At 58.4% G+C, this 22,182-nt stretch overlaps 1 protein-coding gene across 1 annotated transcript; it reads left to right on the top strand.

The window, feature by feature from the left end:
* Positions 1 to 3,415: 3,415 nt before the first annotated feature.
* Positions 3,416 to 17,242, top strand: TRIM8 (tripartite motif containing 8). Its single transcript, XM_062215357.1, has 6 exons — positions 3,416 to 4,546; positions 13,039 to 13,134; positions 13,462 to 13,695; positions 15,133 to 15,164; positions 15,254 to 15,369; positions 15,703 to 17,242. Exons 1-6 carry the CDS (start codon positions 3,977 to 3,979, stop codon positions 16,308 to 16,310), a joined length of 1,656 nt encoding a protein of 551 aa, XP_062071341.1. The 5' UTR covers positions 3,416 to 3,976; the 3' UTR covers positions 16,311 to 17,242.
* The last annotated feature ends 4,940 nt before the right edge of the window (positions 17,243 to 22,182 follow it).

Genomic DNA, 22,182 nt, shown 5'->3' with positions numbered 1-22,182 from the left:
TGTCACTCTGTATTTAAAGGAAGAAATATTTATCATCTGACTTGCATTTTAAAAAGATCATTTAGGGGCTACTATGTTGAGAATTCACTCCAGGAGTTAAGAGCAGAAGCAAGACAGCCAGTTAGGACCTACTGAAGTAATCCAGCAGGGCGCTATGAATGTGAAGTAGTGGAAAGGGACTGGCACTGTGGTGTAAGGGTTACGTCCCTCCGTTCACTTTCACAGCCATCAGCAGCCTACACCAGCGTGCCAGGTACAGAGCAGGATACTCCACTGCAAATCTAGCTTCTAGCTAATGTGCCTGGGAAGGCAGCCGATGACACAGTACTTGGTCCTCTGCACCCCATAGGGGAGACTAGAATGGAGTTCTTGGCTCCTGGCTTCTGCCTGCCCCAGACACAGCTATTGCGGCCATTTGGGGAGTGAACCAGCAGACAAAAGATCTGTCTCTCCCTCTCTTGGTGACTCTTTCAAATAAGTGGGTTTTTTTTTTTTTAAGGTACTTCTCACTATATATAGTAATCCTTCTGATCGTTAAAGCCATTGTACATCTACATAACACACTATATACACACTATATAACACGTTCTCCAGAGGAGGTATGTACATACTTTCTATATGTGTGCATATATCCACACACATAATGCATCTTTTTCCTCTATCCTCTATTCCTTAAAAGGCAGAGACACATACACAAGTATATCCTGATCCCATTCCCACTACCCTATTTAATTCCCACTACCCAAATTTAATTCACCAGTAAGTCCAATCGGCTCTATTTCCCGAATATAAACCAACCGGACAGTCTCTCAGTCAGCCTGATATCCAAACTCCTTAGCAGGAGGCTGCCTTTCTCTTAGCCGCCTTCCTGCCCTGGACACGCCTGCTCTTACAGGAGCACCACCCCCCTCACTTTGACTCCCTGCAGCACTCACATTCAAAGAGCCCCTCCTTGCTTGAGCCTCTTACTCTTTATCACAGAAGTTGTCCTACATAGAGTTAAATCTTAAAAAGAGAAAAGTTTATACTTTTCCAGGGAACCCCCAGGGCCTCTACTAGTCTTTTGTTAGGTATTTCCTGACTGACTAATTGGCCTAGGCAGAAATATCAGCTCAGTTGTGTAAGCCTGAGTTTCCTTATCAGCGGTAGGAGGAGAATGCCTACCTTGCCTGGTAGCCTAGAGCATCAGGGATGGGTGGGGATATTAAGGACATTGGGAAATTGTCCCAGAAATTCCCTGCTCAGTGCCACCCTATAAACAAATCCATTGACAAACTCCTTTCCCACTCAGGTGAAAAGAACTACGGATGAAGAGGCCCAGGAAGAGGTGGGCCCATGGAGCAGCGGCATCAACGCCCTTTTAAGAAATGCGGAAACACCCCTCCCACCCCAATGTTTAATGTACCGAAGTTAGTGCAAGTCACGTGAGGCTCCCGGGTTTGCCCCGCCTTAAAGAGGCGGAGCCTTACCTTAGGAGCCAATAGGTGGAGCCGCCTCTGGAACAGCCCCAACTCCAGACAGGGAAAAGGGGAGGAGCCGGGCGCCTCACAGCTGTAACAGCACTTCCGGAAAGTACGCCCCGCCCCTTCCCCTCCCCCTCGTCCGTTCATTCCGCTTGTGCCGGGTGGGCCGAACCAGCGGGCGCTGATTAAAGGCGCCGCCTGCCGCTTTCTCCTCACCTCCCCCCGCTCGCGGCTCCCCGCCTCCTTCCCGAGTAGCGGGACAGGCCTTGATGTAGGGACACCACCATCCCCCGCCCCCAGCCCAGACCCTGGTTCTCTGCAGACCCCTGCCCGCCCGCGTCCCCACCCTGCCGGACGGACCCTGCTTGGACCCTATTGTATGCGGGCGGCTGCGTCCTCCGAGTCCGGGCCGCGGCGTGGAGACGCGGGACCCCGCGTGCCCCTCCGGCCGGTCCCGTGGGCCGTGGCCCCTCCCCCGCCCGCCCCCTTCGCGGCGGCGCGGCGGCGGCGAGGGCGCCCTTCCTCTCTGCGCAGGCAGCAGGGCCGGCCGGCGGGCCGCGGGGACGCGCCCCCAGCCCCAGCGGCGACCCCCGCGCCCCTTCCTGAGGGAGGCGAGCCGGCACCCGAGCGAGCCGGGGCAGGAGAAGGCCGCCGCGGACTGCCCAGCCCGCGGCCGTTTTTATTATCGAGATTATTATTAAAAGGGGGCGGGGACCCCAGGATGCGGGGGAAGGGGGGCTAGAGACGCAGCTATTTTTATTAAACAGATTATTCTTGAAATAATAATACGCGCAAGATGGCTGAAGGTGGCTGTGATGAGAGTGTTGGGGCTTTTTTTCTTCCTCTTTTTTTTTTTTTTTGATCTGAGGAGAAAGCTCTGAAGCGACAGCCGCTGCGGAGACCCTGCCCGGAGCGCCCTCCCCTCACTTGAGAAGCTGCGGGCGGACACACGGACCCACGGACGGAGCGACCGGCGCGGGCCCGCCCCGGACGCGTCGCCTGGGCAGCAGTCGCCGGGGGCCGCGGGCGCTCGCCTTTCTGCCGACTTCTTCCAATTCTAATCTTTTTTTATTTTTTGGAAAGGACCGGGGTGGGTGGAGCAGAGGTGGAGAGAAATCTGGACTTGGCATTTTCTTTCCTCTCTCCTAATTTGCTGGAGGCCGCCAGCCCTCCCCTCGGGGGGGTGGGGGGGGGAGGAAAATCTCTCACAAAAAAAGAGAAAGAGAGAGAGAGGAGGCTGCAGGGCCCCCGGGCGAGCGCGCCCCGACCCCTGGCCACCGGGAGCCTAAGATGGCTGGGCGCTGAGGGAGGCGGCCCGGCCTGGCTGGCGCGGCTCGGCCCCGCCGCCGCAGGCTGGCTCCGACCGCAGCCCCGAGCCTTCCAGGCCGGAGCAGAGGCCGAGAAGAAAAGAAAGTGGGGGGGGAGGGGGCCGGGGGTGGCGGAGGGGGGAGGGCCTGGCCGGGGGGAGGGGAGGGCCGGGAGCCGAGCCTCCTGTTCATTAGCAGTTGAGAAAAATTCCTTTCTAGTTTGATCAATCCTTGTTTTCCTCGGCGGATCCGAGGCGCCCGCCCAGCGCGGGGACGGGGAGCGGGGTCTCTCCGCGGCGGGGGCTCCCGGCGCGGGGCCTCAGGGGAGCGCTGAAGTAGCGACGAGGGGGTCGGGCCGGCCACCTCCGGGGCTTCTCCCTGCCTCCCTCCCTCCCTCGCTGGTTGCTTTTTTTTTTTTTTTTTTTTTCCCCTACTTCTCTCCCTCCCCCTTCCGTTTCTATTTGTGAAGGGAGGAGGAAGGCAGAGGCGGGCTGGTGTCTCTGGCCGGGGACTGGAATTTCATCTGAATGACTGCCCCGGCGCGCACGCAGCGCCCCGGAGTCGGCCCGCCCGCGCCCCGCAGCCCTCGCCTGTGCCCGGCCGGCCAGCCCGGGGACGCCCGCGCCGCGGCTCGGGGCCCGCCGGCTCGCCTCGCCCGCCGCGTCCGCATCTAGTAACCCTCGGCGCGGCCGCGCTAGCCTACTCGGACCCTCGCACCCCGCTCCCGGCCCGGCGCCGACGGAGCCGGGAGGGAGCCACCGTCGCAGCCGCGTTCGCTGGAGGAAGTGTGCGGCTCCCGGGCTCCGTCCGCCCTGGGGCGCGCCCCAATGTCAGCCGCGGGGCCGAGCGCAGGCCGCGGGCCGCCGCTGCCCTAGCAGAGCCCACGGGGAGGCGGCCTCTTATATGGAATTTGGACCCCGGCGCGCCTTTCCAGGGCTGGTGCCCCGGCCACGGCCCTGGCGCAGTCCGCCGCCTCCCGCTAGGCGCTCGGCAGGAGGAGGAGACGCTGCCGGCTGCGCGCGCGGTGCGAGGACCGAGGCTCCCTCCTCTGGGGGGCGGGCACGCGGAAGCCGCTGCTGACTGAGCGACCGTCGGGGCCGGCTGGGGTTCAGAGCTCGGTGCTCGGCGGCCCTACAGCTGCGCCGGCCGGACGCCCGGGGTTGGGGAGCTGGGGAGGCCTGCCCGGGCCCCCTGCCCGCAGCCGCCATGGCGGAGAATTGGAAGAACTGCTTCGAGGAGGAGCTCATCTGCCCCATCTGCCTGCACGTCTTCGTGGAGCCAGTGCAGCTGCCGTGCAAACATAACTTCTGCCGGGGCTGTATCGGCGAGGCTTGGGCCAAGGACAGCGGCCTGGTGCGCTGCCCGGAGTGCAACCAGGCCTACAACCAGAAGCCGGGCCTGGAGAAGAACCTGAAGCTCACCAACATCGTGGAGAAGTTCAACGCCCTGCACGTGGAGAAGCCGCCGGCTGCGCTGCACTGCGTGTTCTGCCGCCGCGGCCCCCCGCTGCCCGCGCAGAAGGTGTGCCTGCGCTGCGAGGCGCCCTGCTGCCAGTCCCACGTGCAGACGCACCTGCAGCAGCCCTCCACCGCCCGCGGGCACCTCCTGGTGGAGGCGGACGACGTGCGGGCCTGGAGTTGCCCGCAGCACAACGCCTACCGCCTCTACCACTGCGAGGCCGAGCAGGTGGCGGTGTGCCAGTACTGCTGCTACTACAGCGGCGCGCATCAGGGACACTCGGTGTGCGACGTGGAGATCCGAAGGAATGAGATCCGGGCAAGTACCTACACGCGCACGCTCCCTCCCGCCTGGGGACCACCCGTCCCGGGCAGGCGGACTTGCGCGATGTCAGTCCAGAGGCCCCCTTTCCAAACTCTCCTCTGAAAGTTTTTGGGGCAGTGTCCTGGGAAGGTCCCGGATCGTTCCTTGGTCCGTTGCCACAGCTGGGCTCACAGGGGCGTCCTTGCTAGAATCGGGGTGAGGGGCTGGCAGAGGTAGAGTTTGGGTGTTGCTCTTCTGTTCGGTGCAGTTCCCTCCCCCAGCGCTGTTTCTGTAAGCCCTACTGGAAGTCACCAAGGCGGTGACCCCGGTCCTGCTTCCCCAGCTGCTGTTTATGTAATGCGTGTCCTGGTGCTGCTGCCTGTGGCTGACATGACCCATGATGCTGGCATACCAATGAGGAAGTAAACAAAAGCAGCCATGTTAGTTTTAGGCTCTATTGGGAACACACTGGGGGAGCCGGGAGTGTCCCACGGTAAAGCAGAAAGGACTCTGGGCCTCTCTGTGGCCGAGGCCCCCACGACCAGCCCTCGCTGGACAGTGTCTCGGCCATCCCCATTATTCCTGGCATCTGGCTCTCCGGGTGTGAGAGTCGCTGCCCTCTGCTTGCGTGTGCTGCCTGTGCCTGCATGAACAAACCTTGAAGTATGTGTCTTTCTCCCCCGGAGCCCTCTGCGCCCAGCCCAGCCCTCCCACATTTGGGGAGGGGAAGTGGAAGACGGAAAAAGAATCCTGTGGGTTTAAGGTTGAGCCGCCTTGAAATCTGGTTTCAGGCAGCTGGCTCCCCTGGGCTGCCGGCTGGGTGATTACGGAACCGCATCCCCTCCCATTGTATACACCCTGCAGCAGCGGCCAATGTCAAAACCGCCTTCCCCCTCAGGCCTCCAGGCTTGGTTTGGGAGCTAGACTGAGGCAATACTTCCGTCCCCGTCAGTGGAGGGGGGCTCCTCCTAGGTCGCTCTGCAGTCCCCAGGCTCTCAAGGTTGAGTCACAGCAGAAGGAAGGGCTTGGCCCAAGAGTCCCAGCCATCTCAGAAGCGCAGCTTGGGGCCTGGATGTGATATCATGGGGGCGAGGTTGGGCTTTGGTAGGGCTGGGAGTGTAAATGGGTGGGGGCCCCCTGGAGGCCAGCGGAGGCCAGCGGGCAGCTTAGGTATGAGGAAGCTCGGTTGTAGATGGGGGCTGTTTCCTGTGTGTGTGTGTGCAGAGGGGGACCAGTCAGAAATGAGTCATTGTTTAGCAGTTGAAAACCATACACATACAACCAACAAAAGGCAGGAGGGCCACCCCAGGCTGAGGGCAAGGATAACAAAATTTGCTGTATAATTAGTTTCCAGTTGCATGGGCTAGCTCTGGGTTTTTGTGCCAGGATGGGCCTCTGGTTTCTTAGAGGAAGTGTGGGGGATGGAGAGAGGGGCCACTCCCTCCCCCACCCCCCCAGCTAGAGTTGGAAAAGGCAGAGGCCCAGGGGAAGCGGACGAGCCTGAGCCCCGTTGTCCTCCACCCCTGACTCAGAGCAGACACAGCCCACACTTTCCCCAGGATTGGGAAGCTGCTGCTATTAATAAAGATGGCAGGGTTGGGGGAGGAGGCTGGGAAAAGTGCAGAGGCAGTAGAAAGGAGGGCTGTCCACTTCTCTGCCCTGGGATTGGCAGTGGGGAGTGAGAGGAGGGGACAGCAGCTGGGCTGAGGAGCGGATGTGTGCCTGCACCCATGGTGCTGCTCTTAGCTAGGTGCTAGGGATGTTTTTCTTTGAGGTGGGAGAGAAAACGCAATTACAGCTGGCTTGGTCCTAGTGGTTATCTTTAGGTGTGTGTGGATATTTACCCTCCAGTGCACCTGTCTCCCACCTGTATGGATGGGGGTTGGGGGGTTCCTGCCACGGGCCCCTGATAGCCAGACCCTTGGACTAGATGGAAGCAGCCACGGAATTTTGTCAACAGCTCTGAGTGTGTGTGTGTGTGTTCTGGTGCCTGGTATTGGCAGGCTTAAAAGTAGTGAGTTGCATCGGCGCCAGATGTGTAATTCTGTGTGCTCAGCACCTGTTCCCTGCGGCAGCCTGGGTCTCCTCTTCCTCCAGGCTCCCCCACCTCAGACCCCTGGATTCTGTCTTGTGCCCTAGGACACAGATTGGAAACCCTTCTATAGCCCAGTGTCACTCAGGTGTGAGTTTGGCTTGCAAGAAGGCAGAGATGTAGGGCCCTGCCCTTTGGGGAAGGACTCAGACATTGGGAACCTGAGAGGAAGAACCTTTTGCCTCTCTCTAGACCACTTTTCTCTCCTTGTCCCTTGCTGGAGGGAGCCTGTCTCAAAGGGCCCTTGGCTGGTGCCGTGGATGAGGGCAGAATAATTCTCCAGGGGGCAGGTGTAGCACAGAGACCTGGCGCGCATACCTTCAAATCTAGGCTGTTTTTTGTGTTTCCTCTTCTGCCCTCCTAGGGAAGCTAGAAATAGAAAACCCTGATGGCCCCTCCCTGCGGCCCCTCCTTCACATCGCACAAAGCACCCACATGTGCACGTGGGCCAGTGGCCCAGAGCAGGGGTTTGGCAGCCTGGTGGGGGGACTAAAAGGGGAGCTCCGACTCAGGCCCCCACAGGTCAGATTGCTGCTGATCTTGCCTTGGGAAGCCAGCGCGGTGGCCGCATTGCCCTGAGGCCGGGATACCCATTGAAGAGGGGGCAATGCGTGTTCTCAAATGTAGCTGTAAGGGTAAAGGGCCCACAGGTGAGACAAACAGGTGGGCACTACCCTGGCGTCCCTGGATGGTCTGACCACAGGTTCAAGGGCTTATCTGAACAACGGGAGGACTGGTTGGAGCTGGGAGAAGCCCTGTCTCATGACTTCCTGCAGTGTGGACAGAAGACCCAAAGAAAGGCCTAGTGATGGGTGTGAGGGGCTGCACACGTGTTTGCACTCAGAAGTATCTGCTTGAGTTTGTGCAGTCAGAGTTGTGCTTCTGTGGACCCGGATCAAGGCTGGAAGTGTCGCCATTACCCTGTTCTTCCCTCCTCCCAGGTTCTGAGTTAAGAAGGGGTTTTCTCTGGGGAGGGGAGCCCACTACTGGGTTAGTTTGGAGGCTGCAGTTTCCTTGGGAGACGTTTCCCTGTTTACACTGCCTGTGGCTTGGAAGGGTTGTGTGCAGAGACCCTGGAGGGGGCCTGGGTTTCTGCCCCCTTGTGTCTGTCTCCGTGTGGGCTCCTCTCCCTCCCCTTAGCTCATAGGTAGAGCAGGAAGGCTCTGTGTGTGTGTGTGCTGTGACTGTCCTGTTACTGCCTCTTCTTTGACCATGGAGTCTTTGTGGAAGGGGGGCCTGGCTTGGCCTTCCTCCCTGGGCCCCAAGTAGAGCCTCAGGCAGAGGCCCAGCCCCCACTTCCACCCCAGGATCCTGCTGACACAGCGGGACGCCTGTCATGCACGCCCTATTGATTCCTCTGCCTCTTGCAGCCCCTGGGTGGCTGTGTATCATGTCTCTTTGCAGGTGTGTGTGTGTGTGTGCGTGCGCTCACACAACCAACCTGTCTGGGTTGTGTCTCACATTAAGCTAATTTTTCTTTCTTACATGAGTACCTCTGAGAAGGGACAATGTACATGCCTAACTTAATTGTGTGTGGTTGTGGGGTCAGGGAGACGTGTGCGTCCCTGTGAGCATGGAGGGTGTCTGTGTGCCACGCGTGCCGCACACCTGCGAGTTGAAGTCCACCTGTGCTAGTATCTGGCTGCCTGCTCAGCTGATGCTTCTCTGGCGATGGCGATCTGCAGGGGACTTGTGACTCTCACCTGGTCCCCGTGTTGGAGAAGGGAGGGAAAGATGGGAGTCACCTTAGAGTGAGCTTGTTGCCTGTGGTGAATATGGGAGGTAGGAGCCTGGTGGATCCTTGCGTTGCTGTGTTAGGGAGAGTCTGGGTGGGCACAGGAAGCCTGGCTTGGGCCCCTGCCCTGGGCTGAGCAGGCAGGCCTGGCTGGCCTCATCCCTGGCTCTGGGAAAGCCTTCCTCCCCGGCTGGCCTGGCATTCAAACCCAGACAAAGGGGGCCTTTCTCTCTCGCCTCTTTGTTCTGCTGCCCCAGAGCTGCTCTCTGCATGGCAAAAGCTAATTCTCCACTGCAGCTGGGAAGCCCTCTCGGGGCCGCGCGGGGCCTGCCTCTGAGGTGCTGGCTCCTGCCCTGCAGCCCCTCTCCCTGAGTTCCTTCACGTGGAAGCCCGAGGCAGGGGCTGAGGCAGGGAAGGAGGCTTTGGGGCAGGCAGACTCTGGTTTAGAGGAGAGAGCGCTCCCGGCCCCAGGGAGAGAGGAGACCACTGTTCCCAAACTGCTCCCAGGACGGGCTTCAGCGGGGGAGGGGAGAGCTGGGAGGAAGTTGGCTCCGGGGCCAGCCTGAGAATCATCTGTGTGGGACCTGAGCAGGAAGAGGTGCCCCTACCCTGCTCCCTGCCACCCTCAGCCCTGTGTGAAAGCCTAGGTCTTGCCTCTGTTCCAGCCCTGGGGCCCAGTTCTCTCCTGACCTTGCTTCTCTTCAAGGTTGACTTGAGGGTTTTATTATTATTATTTATTAACTTTTATGCAGCCCGGAGTCCCTGCGCCTCACCCATCTGCCCAGTCTAGTCTGGCATCACAGATGCCAGCTGGGCCCGGCCAGTCAGGCTCCAGAGGGCTCCGAGGCTCTCCTGGGGCAGAAATGGGGAACTTAGGATTCCCCCCTCACACCCCGTCCAGGTCAGGCAGGGCATCAGGGAGCCCCTCAAGGCGGAAGCCAGAACACCTGGCACAGGTCTGGGGAGCAGGTGCGCCAGGCCCTGGAGAGCCCTGACTGAATCTTGATGCTTTTGCCCTCAAGGGCCCAGAGCAGGATGAGTGAGCGGATCCCTCTGGGCCTGCTCCACTCTGTGCCCCACTCTGGAAGCGTGCCACAGGCCCAGTCCCTTGCCATGGGCATTTGTAAGGTGTCCTCTCCCTCCTTCTCTGACTTGAGGCTTTGCTCTGAACCCAGCTGGCAAACTAGGCCCCACCTCAGCTGGGATTTTTTTTCCCAGGTGAGAAATATGACTCCCTAGAGGGGCAGGAGGGGTTGGGTGGGAGGGAGGCTGCAGGTGGGGGGAGGTGCTGGCCTTGCTTCCTCTGCTGCCGCCTTCCAGCACCTCAACAACCCAGTTTGGTCACTGAGTGGAACCGGGGTGGGGTCCTCAGGGCAGCAGGAGGTGGTGTTCCTTCCCCCACTTAAGTAGCAACCCCTTGCCCTCCTCCCAGGCAGTGTCTGTAGGGGGATTAAGATCACCTGTGCCAGAGGGCGGCCACGCTCCTCTCCGGTGAGCGTGGGCCCCTCCCGGCCCCATCCAGCTGGCAGCCCCCGGCCCAGCTTTCTTCCCCTTCCCTTTCCTGTCCCCTTCCCACCCCTGCAGCAGACAGGAACCCAACAGCCTCTGAGGCAGGAGAGAGGAAATGAAACCCACTCACCTGCTACCAAGAGCCACTGCCTCGGCCAGGCCTGGGCTGGGCTCATCCACCCCACACCCCCACTCCGGTCACCCCCAAGAGGGTCTTGTGACAGACAGAAACCAGGCCCAGATTCTGAATTAAGGACAGACCCTGCAGTCCCAAGAGTGAGGTGCTGCCAAGGGAAACTGAGGAAGGCCTCCTGAAGGGAAGAAGGTGCCTCCCTTGCTCTGCCCTGAGGGGCCAGCCTGTCTCCCTCGGTGGGAGATCCAGGAAGGTACCCTCGCTGGCTTGCAGGGTAGGAGGAGCACAGCCCCATTCCCTCTCTGAGGGGAGCTGGCCTGGGCACCTGGGGCTGCCTCTTTCCTGCCCCTCACCCGGGACTCAGTGCCTAGTGTGGCATTGATGACTTTGATCCTAGAGAAGGAGCTGGGGTGGGGAGGCCACGGTGCAAGATGTGAGAGTGGGGCCTGGGCTATCAGATGTCTCAGGCACTGGGATGGCAGGAGTGGCCTGGAGAGCCTTGTCCTCCTCAGTGTGGGAATGGGGCAGCAGCAGGCCGGCCTTTGGGGCCACCTGTCACAGGGCAGGCGAGAGGACCTAGTGTTTCTGAAGGAGTGTCCTCTATTGTGTGGGCCTGCACTCTGCAGGGCATCGTGTGCAAGGGTGTGTGCAGCGCCGGACAACAGTGCATGAGAGGGGCTCAGGGCCCACAGCAGTGTGTGTGCTTGTGCACAACTCCCTCTGTTCCTGCTCCTATGCAATGTGTAGTTGTTGTCAGCCTCAGAAGGGCCGCAGAACCCTGTGTGTGTTGGGCACGCAGAGGGGGGGCCTGCTGGAAGGACAGGGTGCCACTGGGGGCAGGCCCAGGTCTCCGGATCATTCAGGTATAAGTTACAGAGTAGGGGAGTGCCAGAGACTTGCCCGACTTAAACATACCCACCCACACTTGTGCCCCCTGGGTCCTGGCTTTTTATTTCTATGGCAGTTACTAGCACAAGACAGGGTCTGTCTGAGGTCTCTTGCTGGCCTTGTTTTCCCCATATGTAAAATGGGTTGGGGGAGTGAAGAAATGATTGGTGGCAGCTTGTCTTTGGGAAGCCAGCCAGCGTGCCTGGGAGTGGGGGTCACAGGGTCAAACTTGAGAATCACTCTTAGGTGCCCACAGAGAAAGAGAACTTCTCCTTGCTGAGTGGACGCTGACCACCATACTGTGATTATTCAGAGCTGGTGTGCAGAACCTGTACAATTCCTCAGGGAATGTTTTGCATCTCTTTGGGGCTCAGGCCTTTGTGTGGCCTGGCTATGAAGTGAGGTGGAGAAAGACAGCAACAGGCCGGCACCGTGGCTCACTGGGCTAATCCTTCGCCTGCGGCATTGGCATCCCATATGGATGCCGGGTTCTAGTCCCGGTTGTTCCTCTTCCAGTCGAGCTCTCTGCTGTGGCCCGGGAGGGCAATGGAGGATGGCCCAAGTGCTTGGGCCTCTGCACCCACGTGGGAGACCAGGAGGAAGCACCTGGCTCCTGGCTTCGGATCGGTACAGTGCTGGCCGTGGCGGCCATTTGGGGAGTGAACCAACGGAAGGAAGATCTTTCTGTCTCTCTCTCTCACTCACTGTCTATAACTCTACATGTCAAATAAATTTTTAAAAAATTAAAAAGAAAGACAGCAACAAGCCCTGTTCTTAAGAGGCCTTGAGGTCTGTACTGATCAGACCACAGTTTATGAGACAATTTGAAGACTGCAGAATGGAGTTGTCTGGTAGAACTCTGTGTGATACCTGTAGTGTCTGATACCAGCTCCCTGTAGGCATCGAGCACCTGACAGGAGGCTGGTGCAGCTGAGGAAATGGTGTTAATGATTATCTTGAGTTTGGCTAACCACTTAGGACTGGAGGCTGCTGTGTTGCATAGCACAGGTTTAGAGGGAGGGCAGAATGTGACAGCCCTGCTGCATGGCACGGACAGGGAGGGGCCTTGCAAACCCAGCGCAGGCACTGAGGGGACGTAAGCTGGGCCTTGAAGGACAGGAGGGAAGGAGGAGGCTGTGGGCTGCAGGAGAACAGCCACAGAACGCAAGGAGCTGAGACGCAGAGGGAGCTGGGGCCAGGATGTCCGTCCGCCTGGTATCCAAAACAGATGCAGTCATTGAAGGTTCTTGAGCAGCGGAGGGCCCCTGTTTGAAGAGGTGTATCAGGTGAGGGAGGACAGGAGGGCTGGTTGGGGTGGGAGGAGAGGGCATGTGAGGAAGGGGGATTTAGAGCTGAGAGTAGCAGCTTGCAGTGACCAGGGTCTCCCTTCTGCCTGGGTCCCACTGAGGGACAGAGGGAGCCACCAAGGACCAGCCCTCGGCCTCAAGACAAGGAGGAGAGGCAGCCAGAGTCCTCCCTCTAATATAAGGCAAGGAGGAAGTGCGATCTCTAAGATGGTGCTCCCCAGATAGATGCAGCCGGGCTTGGATAAGACAGACCTTGCTACCAGATCACTTGGGTTTGTACAGCTCTGTGGTTACTAAATACTGACTTTGGGCAAATTCCTCAACCCCTCTGGGCCTCAGTTTCTTCCTTCCTGAGAGGAGGAGCATAACAGTACTTGCCTCATCATATCACTGGGGTGATCTGATGAGTCAGCACAGGAAAGGCTGCTAGGACAGAGGCTGACCTCTCCATGTGGGAGACCCAGGTGGAACTGCTGGCCCCCGCCTTTGGTCTGGCCTAGCTCTGGCTGTTAAGGGCATTTGGAGAGTAAACCAATGTATGGAAGATTTGTCTCTCTTTCTCTTTCAAGTAAAAAAAAAAAAAAAAAACAACAACAAAACCAGAAGCCGGGCTGCCCTGCTGTCAGAAAGCTCAGAGCCTGTGTAGGAATTTGTTCTTGGCTTCTGTTGCCGAGGAGAGCTTGACCAGAGGGGGCTGGAAGGGGCTGGGCGGCAGAGATGTTGGGCCATCTGAGGGACAGGGTTGGCTGAGTCTTGTTGAGAGGGAAGCATGGTGGCCACCCATCATTGGTAAGGGCTGGAGCCACAGCCCCCTCTAATGCCCCCACCCCACTGTCCCTGCAGAAGATGCTGATGAAGCAGCAAGACCGGTTGGAGGAGCGAGAGCAGGACATTGAGGATCAGCTGTACAAGCTCGAATCAGACAAGCGCCTGGTGGAGGTAGCTAAGCCCTAGCCCATGGTATGGGTGGGGCAGTGTGGGGACAGGGCCTTCCGGAGTTCATTCCTAAGGGTCTAGTGTGGCTCTGTGCCAGAACCCTCCACCAGTCATTCAGTGAATGCCAATGACAGTGAAACTGTCCGTGGATGGGCCCCCACTGGTGCCTGGGGTGGCTGGAATTGGCAAGTCAGACTTTGCCCCGGAGAGTCTGGGGCAGCTGGGGTGGTGAGCTTGGGATCCTAAACCACATCAGGATGTGAGCTGGGGGGAGCAGCGGCCAGTGGTCCCGGGCTCATCTCCCGTCGTCCTTGCCCCTGGTGTCTGCAGGAGAAGGTGAGCCAGCTGAAGGAGGAGGTGAGGCTGCAGTACGAGAAGCTGCACCAGCTGCTGGATGAGGACCTGCGGCAGACGGTGGAGGCGCTGGACAAGGCCCAGGCCAAGTTCTGCGGCGAGAACGCGGCGCAGGCGCTGCACCTCGGGGAACGCATGCAGGAGGCCAAGAAACTGCTGGGCTCCCTGCAGCTGCTCTTTGACAAGACCGAGGATGTCAGCTTCATGAAGGTGGGCTGGTGGCCCAGATGGGAGTGGAGTCTCTGTTCTGTCCCCCACACTGCCTCTGCCAGTGTGCTCACGTGCCCTTGGCTTTGGAGCCGTCTCGCATGTGTGCAGATCTGCCTACCTGCTTTTACTAGCTTTGTGATTCTGGGCAAGTCAGTGCTGTTCCCTGTGCCTCATTCTCTCGATGGGGTTTATGACTTAGATCTCCTGTCCTTTATCCACAATTCCAGATTCTAGAAATCACTGAAAACTTAACAGAAAACAATTGGGCAACTCATTTGATAGCAGAAATTGACCGGAACTGATGTTGAGCAGTTTATTGTCTTTCTTTACTCCACTTGGTATGAAAATGCAAACACCTTGCTGCAGAAATGTTGATGTATTGGATTATGGTGTTCTGCTGGGGGTGATTTGTAATATGTGGCATGGTTACAATATTCCATCCTTCTAAAATTCAGAAAATTCAAGGTGGGTGTTGTGGTGTGGCAGGTAAAGCTGCCACTTGAAATGCCCGCATCCCATACCGGGGCGCCATTCAAGTTCCCACTACTCCTTTTATCCAGCTTCTTGCTAATGCATCCTGGGAGGCAGCAGACGTTGGTTCAGGTGCTTGGGCCCCTGCCACCCACATGGGAGACCTGAATGGGGTTACCTGCTTCTGGTTTGGGCCTGGCCCAGCCTTGGCTGTTGTGGGCATTTTGGGGTGTGAACCAATAGATGGAAGATATCTAATTTTCTGTCACTCTGCCTTTCAAGTAGATGAAAATAAATTTTAAAATCCAAAAAATACCAAGTTTCAAAAACACATCTGGGCCAGCGCCATGGCTTAACAGGCTAATCCTCCGCCTTGCGGTGCCGGCACACTGGGTTCTAGTCCCCGTTGGGGCGCCGGATTCTATCCCGGTTGCCCCTCTTCCAGGCCAGCTCTCTGCTGTGGCCTGGGAGTGCAGTGGAGGATGGCCCAAGTGCTTGGGCCCTGTACCCCACGGGAGACCAGGAGAAGCACCTGGCTCCTGGCTTCAGATCAGCGCGATGCGCCAGCTGCAGCGGCCATTGGAGGGTGAACCAACGACAAAAAGGAAGACCTTTCTCTCTGTCTCTCTCTCTCTCTCTCTATCCACTCTGCCTGTTTAAAAAAAAAAAAAAAAAAAAAAACCACATCTGGCCCCAGAGTCTATAGACACAAGGTCAAGGGCCAGTGGAATGCCTCTTAGGTAATTGTGTGGGTGAAATGAATGTGTAGAAAGCACTTGGAATGGCATGGGGGTGCCCAGTAAATATTAGCCATTTGTATTTCCAAAACTAGTGGTGGCCCTCCCCTGCCACATTCGGGCTGGTATCAGGTGGTCAGCCCTGCCTGGGGGAGGGAGGGTGGGACAGCTTTTAGTCCCCCTCCCCCTATGCTGCTGTTTGCACTGACTGACCTTTCTCCCCTCCCAGAACACCAAGTCTGTGAAAATCCTAATGGACAGGTGAGCAGGTGGCCAGGCCCACAGGGGGTGGGGGGGCGGGCTCACGGGTTATCCCTCCTCACAGCAGATGCCCCGTCCACTGCCCCCAGGACCCAGACCTGCACAGGCAGCAGCCTTTCTCCTCCCAAGATCGGCCACCTGAACTCCAAGCTCTTCCTGAATGAGGTGGCCAAGAAAGAGAAGCAGCTGCGGAAGATGCTGGAAGGTGAGGAGGAGGTCCTCCCTCGAAGGGAGGGAGCCTGGGGCGGGGTGAATGCCAGGACCTCCCTCTGAGAGCCAGAGTGGACTACTTAAGACCTTTTCATGCCCTGGCTTTGCTACTTCTAGCTGTGATTCCCTGGGCAATGATATTACCTCCCTTAGCCTCAGTTTCTCCAGCTATAAAGTGGGGGTAATAATAGTGTTTCAGCATGAGGGGTAAGGGTTCACTGAGATGTAGCATGTTTGGCCCTATAGATGTAAAAGACCAGGGGAGAGGAGACCTCCTGGGTTGCTTGGGGTGGGAGCCTTGGCAACTTTCGCCCCGCACTCTCCACAGGCCCCTTCAGCACGCCGGTGCCCTTCCTGCAGAGCGTCCCCCTGTACCCCTGTGGTGTGAGCAGCTCTGGGGCAGAAAAGCGCAAGCACTCAACGGCCTTCCCAGAGGCCAGCTTCCTAGAGACGTCGCCGGGCCCTGTGGGCAGCCAGTATGGGGCGGCAGGTGCAGCCAGCGGCGAGGGCCAGTCTGGGCAGCCCCTGGGGCCCTGCAGCTCCACACAGCACCTGGTGGCCCTGCCGGGTGGCGCCCAACCAGTACACTCAAGTCCTGTGTTCCCCCCATCGCAGTACCCCAATGGCTCCGCCGCCCAGCAGCCCATGCTCCCTCAGTATGGCGGCCGCAAGATTCTCGTCTGTTCTGTGGACAACTGTTACTGTTCTTCCGTGGCCAACCATGGCGGCCACCAGCCCTACCCCCGCTCCGGCCACTTTCCCTGGACAGTGCCCTCGCAGGAGTACTCACACCCGCTCCCGCCTGCACCCTCCGTCCCCCAGTCCCTTCCCGGCCTGGCGGTCAGAGACTGGCTCGATGCCTCCCAGCAGCCCGGCCACCAGGATTTCTACAGGGTGTATGGGCAGCCATCCACCAAACACTACGTGACGAGCTAACGCCACGCAGGCGGCGGGCGCTGGGGAGTCTCACCCTGGCCCCGGTGGCTCGGGGATTCTGCATCCAGAGACGTGCCCTCCTACTTTCCTCCCCTGCCTCTTCCACCTCCCTCCCCCTCCCCCACCACTTTTTTTTTGTTTGTTTTGTTTGGGGTTTCTTTTTTTTTTTTTTTTAATCTCCTGGACTCAGAGGAGGCAGTGGGAGCTGGCCTGGGCCTGGGCCGGGAAGCGGGTGGGCCTGGAAGCGGGGGGAGTGTCTGTTCCAAGGCTCTGAGCTCTCTCTGTCTCTCCTTTTTTCCTTCCACTCCTTCCCCTTCACACCCCCACGGCCGGAAGGAGCCTCCACTTCCGCTCCAGCCGGGGGCCCTGGCCCTGGGAGGAAGGCCCGGGGCACCGGCCTGTTTTTCCTCTTCTTTCGGGCAGTCTCATCACTGATGGAGTAAGGAATGACCTGTAGATTGTGGGACTTTTTTTTTCTTTTAATTTTTTAAAATCAAGAGTGATCTCTCCTGCTTCCTTCTCACCATCTTCCCAGACCAGACGGAGTTCAAAGGCGGCTTCTCAAGCGGCTTTTGGCACCTTCAGCCTCAAAGTGGAGTCTTTTAAAGACAGGAACCCACGTCCAGGAAAGGGGAAAAGGAACTCTGCCAATGAGAGTGACCACAGCAAAAGCAAATAATAATAATATTAATAATAATAAAAGAAATAAATAAATAAAAAACCAATAGCACAGCCCTTGTTAAGGTCAGTGGAGAAGGAGGAGGAGCTGCCCCAAGTTGGGTCCTTGCCTGGATTTTGACACAGCAACTTCCTGTAGTGAGCACTTTGTATGAATCGTGGACTTCCTGTTCTCAAGGCGCAGGTATTTATTCTGTATTCTGTCTAGAGCACACATCGAAATCCAACCTTCTAATAAACATGCTGGCGCAGTCCCTCTGCCTGCCTCGCCTCTTCCCCCAGCACCCACAGGCCTGCGGGCATTGGTGTGGGGGTGGCCCTCTGCGGGCAGAAGCCCCTGCCCTGGCCTTGCTTCTGCCCTCCTAGGTCTAGCTGAGGCAGGCTTGTGAATGCCCATTTCTCAGTTACTGACCACGGCTACTTGACCTTGGCTTTACTGACAAGTCTTCGCCCAGGGGCTCCCAGGCCCAGCCCTGTGTTCCAGGGGCCCGGGCATCTCCAAGGTTCTGCCCGTGTGCTCAGCTAGGACAAAGGAGAAATGCTTTTCTGTGAGTCTTGCAAAGTGTGCCTCTTCCTGTCCACAGATACTTGTCAAGTACACACTGCGTGCCAAGCACTGTACTGTCCTAGAAATCGGCCAGCGCTGACCCCTTGGGATTTCATCTGTCTGGGCCTTGGCCCCCAGTGGGGAGGGCGCCTCCCAGCTCTAGCTAGTCTCAGGGCTTTGGCCCTGGGAGGGGTGGATGTGAGGGAGCAAGATGAAGATGCTAACCCACCCCCACCCCCGTGGCAGAATTTCTCCAAGGCCTCAAGTACGTCTTAGGAGCTTGTTCAGAGGCTGATGCCTGAGACCCGCCTTCGACTCGTGGAACTGCAGCTCCCAGGAAATTTGAAATTTTAGCTTCTGGTAATCTAATACCTGCTGGGGTTTGACAAGTGCAGGCAGGAGGGGCTGGCCAGGGTCCTGCCTGCTGCTTGTCAGAGACCCCCTCGAGAGGAAGAGGGACTGGCACGTGGAGGGGCCCAGTCCTTGAACAGGCTCCAGTTTATTGTCTGATGCTTCCCATGGATCTGTTGTGGAGGCAGCCCATGCCCTCCCATATTAGTGGGAGGGGCAGCCCTTCTGGGTGCCTGGTTCTCTTGCCCCTTGTCTGGGCAGCACCAGGAAGCCTTGAACAGGGCCAGTCGTCAGCCGCACTGGTGCTTCCACACCCAGCGGGAGATACGGGACCAAACCAGAGTCTTGTCCTCCTGGGAACCTCTGCCCTCCTGTCCCCTGGGAAGCCCCTTGCTTCAGTGGTCCCTCTCCCCAGTCTGGCAGGCAGCCAGAGCCCTCTCTTCCCCTGCACCCGTGTAGGGCTAAGGGGAAGGGACAGACGGCTGGTGCTGCCGTCCAACAGGCACCTCAGTCTGCTCCAGACTCCCTGTCCCTGTCCCCTGTCATCAGGAGCCCCAGGATGCACTACACTGAGTCGGGAACCATGGACCCAGAGCTCTTCCACGTGGCCAAGTTTTGTGTTGGCTGGTGGGAGGGGTCTTTTCTCCAGGTGCATCTTCCAGGCTGAGATACAGGGGGACCAAAGCCTTCAGCTTTGAAGCCCACCCCAGGCAATCGGGCACACAGCTGTAGAGGAAGCAGTGGCTTGGGCTTCTGGACAGCCAGGGAAGCGGGGAGACGCTAACCCCTTCCAGCTGTCCCCAGCCACCCAGCTGTCCCTGGCTTTGTAGGAGCAGCTGTCACTCACCTCCCAAAGGGAGCAGGGGCAGGGGAGGCCCAGAAAGCTGCGCCAGGACACAGGCCCTGAGAGGGGCTGAGGGCCGGCCGCACCCACAGGTGCAGACTTGCACCACCCGCCTTCCCTTTGCAGGCAGTCACGCCTCCCCTTTCCGGGAAGGGCTTGGGATCCAACTGCATCTCGGTCCCACAGACGGGGGCGGCGGCTCCTGCGGCCCAGATGTGCGAGGAGGCTACCGCCGGGGAGTTTCCTCCACCGCCGCCCCCGCGGCCCCAGCTCTTTCATGTCGCTGCCCTCCCCGGCCCCACCCGGAGCTGAGCAGCTGGGCCCCGAGCCGGCTCCTCCCTCTGCCTCTCTCCCAGCTGTCTCTGGGGTGGGGCCGAGCAGCTGGGGAACAGCTGCAAGGCAGGGGGCTGCGAGCGCCCCTGCGGCTGCCGGAAACAGCTCTGCATCCAGGAGGGCCTGCAGATTGCTGGGGGCGAGGCCTAGGGCACGGTCTGCTGGTCTGCTCTTCCGAACCCTCTCCTAGTGCTTCTGGCCAGGTGGACCCCAGATCAAAGCCCCCTCCGCTCTTCGAAAGGCACCCTGGGAGCTAGGATGGAGAGTAGGGGCACCCTGAAAGGCTGACTAGAGCCAGTGCACCAGGGACCCATCTCCAAACTGGGCCTGCCCTCCACCCTCACTTCTGGGCCGTGGCAAGGCCTGTTCGCACCCACCCACTCACCACCGCAGACGCCTTCATCTTTTCCCATCCGGAGGTGGGGGACAAACCCAGCACCGGTTTGATGCTCTACCTCTGCATCCTGTCAAGTCTGGGTGGACTGGGAGGCAAGGAGTGGGGTGTGAGTGAAGGGAGGTCGAGCCAGGATTCCTGGCGTCTTGGCACCTCTTCTGAGGGGAGGGTGTCCCGGTGCGGTCTGGGGAGACTTCCTCGGAGGTGCTTGAGAAAAACAGCGGCCTGCAGACCTGGGGTCCCTTAGACCTATGTCTGAGTTAAGGCAAGGAATGAAACTGAGGACAGCCTTGGGTTGCCCCTTTCCTGTACGCAGCAGAGGTTCTGGGGCAAGATCTGGGGTTCCAGAATCATCTTTGGAGGCTGGAGGCCGTGAGAAACATCTGAGTGTGGGGCAGAGGCAGCTCAGGTGCAGGCACTGGTGCTGGGAAAGGGGCTGGCCCAGGACCGTCAGCCCCTTCTCAGCGTCTCCTTTCCTCAACACTATGCCTCCCACCAGCTCCCAGAGACTTTATTCTCTTCCGCAGTGGGGGTGTGGGGGTTCGGGGGTATTTGGTCTGTGCTGGAATTCTGGGGACAGAAAGCTCACAACCCCAAGACAACGTTTTCACAGTGCGTGTTCTTCCGAGTAAGGAGTGGAATCCGAGGGCCGGAGCCCTGGTCTCTGCCGTACTCTCCCTGGTACGTGGGGCTCACACCCCTGCGGGACAGCGGCTTCCCTGAAGTCCTCCTGTTCTGCATTTCTAAGGTGGACATGGCAGTGGACTTCTAGAGTCCTGCATTGGGAGCAGGCATGGGGAGGGCAGTATCTTGGAATGCCTCCTCCGCGGGAGCCCAGCTTTCCTTAACTGCTGTGTGGTTAATTCCTCTCAGCTGTAGCAAACTGGGATATTTATGACTTCTCCTTGCACTAGATCTCCAGTAATTGGGTCTTTCTTGAGAGAGAGCCCATCTGCTCTGTGCCATAGGTTATTTTTCACAATTTGCACTGAGGCAAGCGGGTGACAGGTGGGTAGTTCACTGCTTGTAGGGTGGGGGTAGGGGTGGGGGTGAGGTGCCAGAGAGCAACATTCAGAACTGCAGGTCAGAAGTGGAAAGTTCCAAGAACTGAGTGTTAAGAGCGGTGTGGTCTTCTGGTCCACCTGGAGCAAGTGGCGGTGAGTCATCTGACACGTGGCGGTCCCGGCTGCCAGCTGTGACTTGGAAGTTGTCATTAGACACTGTCCCTGTGTGCCTGCTACAGGGTACTGGGCAGCGAGGGAGCACCAATGCAAATGGGCAGCTTGTGGTCTCCAAATGCCCCCTCCCCGCCAGCTATGGCGCCCCAGGCTCCACCCACAAGACCATCTGCTGGAGTCGGCCCTCCAAGAGCCTGCATGCTTCCATGCACCAGTGGCTTTGGACTTGGTGACCTCTTCGCCTGGCCTCGGAGTCTCAGCCTCCGTGCGGCCTGCTTCCCCCTCTGCAGAGGGCAGTGGAGGAGGAACGGGTGACGCCTGGGAAGCATTGACTCTGGTGTGGCTTCAGACACTGAGAGTTCTCACAAGGCTCACCTGCCTTCGGCCCAGCGTGCTTGGTATTTAAGCTAATGGTTCACCTGTCAGGTCACCAGGTGCATGGCTAACAGGTCCAAGGAAGCTGCGAGTCCCCAGAGGGCGTTTTGGATGTTTTTCAGAGCCTATCACGGGGCCTGTTTCATTTGTTCATTCAACGGATACTTCTTGAACTCCTCCTTCTAGCGCCAGGCACTGCTCCAGTGTTGGAACGCCATCAGCAAATCCAAGTCTCTGCCGCCTTGGAGCAGATCCTCTAGTGGGGCAGAGCTAGATAACAAACAGTACTTGAGTTCACTTGCACGGGGGCTCAGTACTGTAAAGGAAAACGAAGTGGTGGTGGGGGGTGGTTAGGGAACGTCGGCAGGGTGAGGAGGCAGGCATGGATTTTTCTTTTTTTTTTTTAATTTGAAAGAGACAGAGATGTTCCAAAATCAGCTGGTTCACTCCCCAAATGCCTACAACAGCCAAGGCTGGACCAGGCCACAATCAAGAGATGGGAACATGGGACCGATGCTGCAGCGTAATGGACAAAGCCGCTGCCTGCAGTGCCGGCATCCCCTATGGGCACCGGTTCAAGTCCTGACTGCTCCACTTCTGATCCAGCTCTCTGCTGTGGCCTGGGAAAGCAGTGGAAGATGGCCCAGTCCTCAGGCTCTTGCACCCATGTAGGAGCTGGCTTCAGATCAGCACAGCTCTGGCCATTGAGGCCATTTGGAGAGTGAACCAGTGGATGGAAGACTCTCTCTCCCTCTCCCTCTCCCTCTCCCCCTCCCCCTCCCTCTCTCCCTCTTCCTCTCTCCTTCTCCCTCTCTCTCTCCCTCTCTCTCTCTCCCTCTCCTCCCCCTTCTCCCTCTCCCTCCCTCCCTCCCTCTGCCTCTCTGTAACTCTGCCTTTGAAATAAATAAATAAATCTTAGAGAGAGAGATGAGAACTCAGTCTAGCCCTCTCATATGGGTGGCTGAAATGCAAGTGCTTGAGCATCACCTGCTGTTCCCAAGGTGTGCCTTAGCAGGAAGCTGGAACTAGAAGTGGAGTTGGGACTCAGCCCTGGCATTCCAATAGGGGAGGCGCAGGCATGCCAAGCAGCAGCTTAACCACTGAGTTAAAACCTCACTCTCAGCGTGGAAGTTCTCTAGAGAGGGGGTTATGGGCAGCTTTACTGAGCAGAA

The sequence above is a fragment of the Lepus europaeus genome, chromosome 17 (genome assembly GCF_033115175.1).
Source record: "Lepus europaeus isolate LE1 chromosome 17, mLepTim1.pri, whole genome shotgun sequence".
In the NCBI taxonomy this organism is placed as follows: Eukaryota; Metazoa; Chordata; class Mammalia; order Lagomorpha; family Leporidae; genus Lepus; species Lepus europaeus.
The sequence above is the reverse complement of the archived record's forward strand: the minus strand, read 5'-3'. Positions and strand labels throughout refer to the sequence as shown.

Excerpts from the sequence above, each read along its gene's own strand:
- TRIM8 (XM_062215357.1), top strand. The coding sequence starts at position 3,977 with ATGGCGGAGAATTGGAAGAACTGCTTCGAGGAGGAGCTCATCTGCCCC. Across the intron at positions 4,547-13,038 it reads TCCGAAGGAATGAGATCCGG|AAGATGCTGATGAAGCAGCA; the intron begins GCAAGTACCTAC and ends CTGTCCCTGCAG. Across the intron at positions 15,370-15,702 it reads GCTGCGGAAGATGCTGGAAG|GCCCCTTCAGCACGCCGGTG; the intron begins GTGAGGAGGAGG and ends CACTCTCCACAG.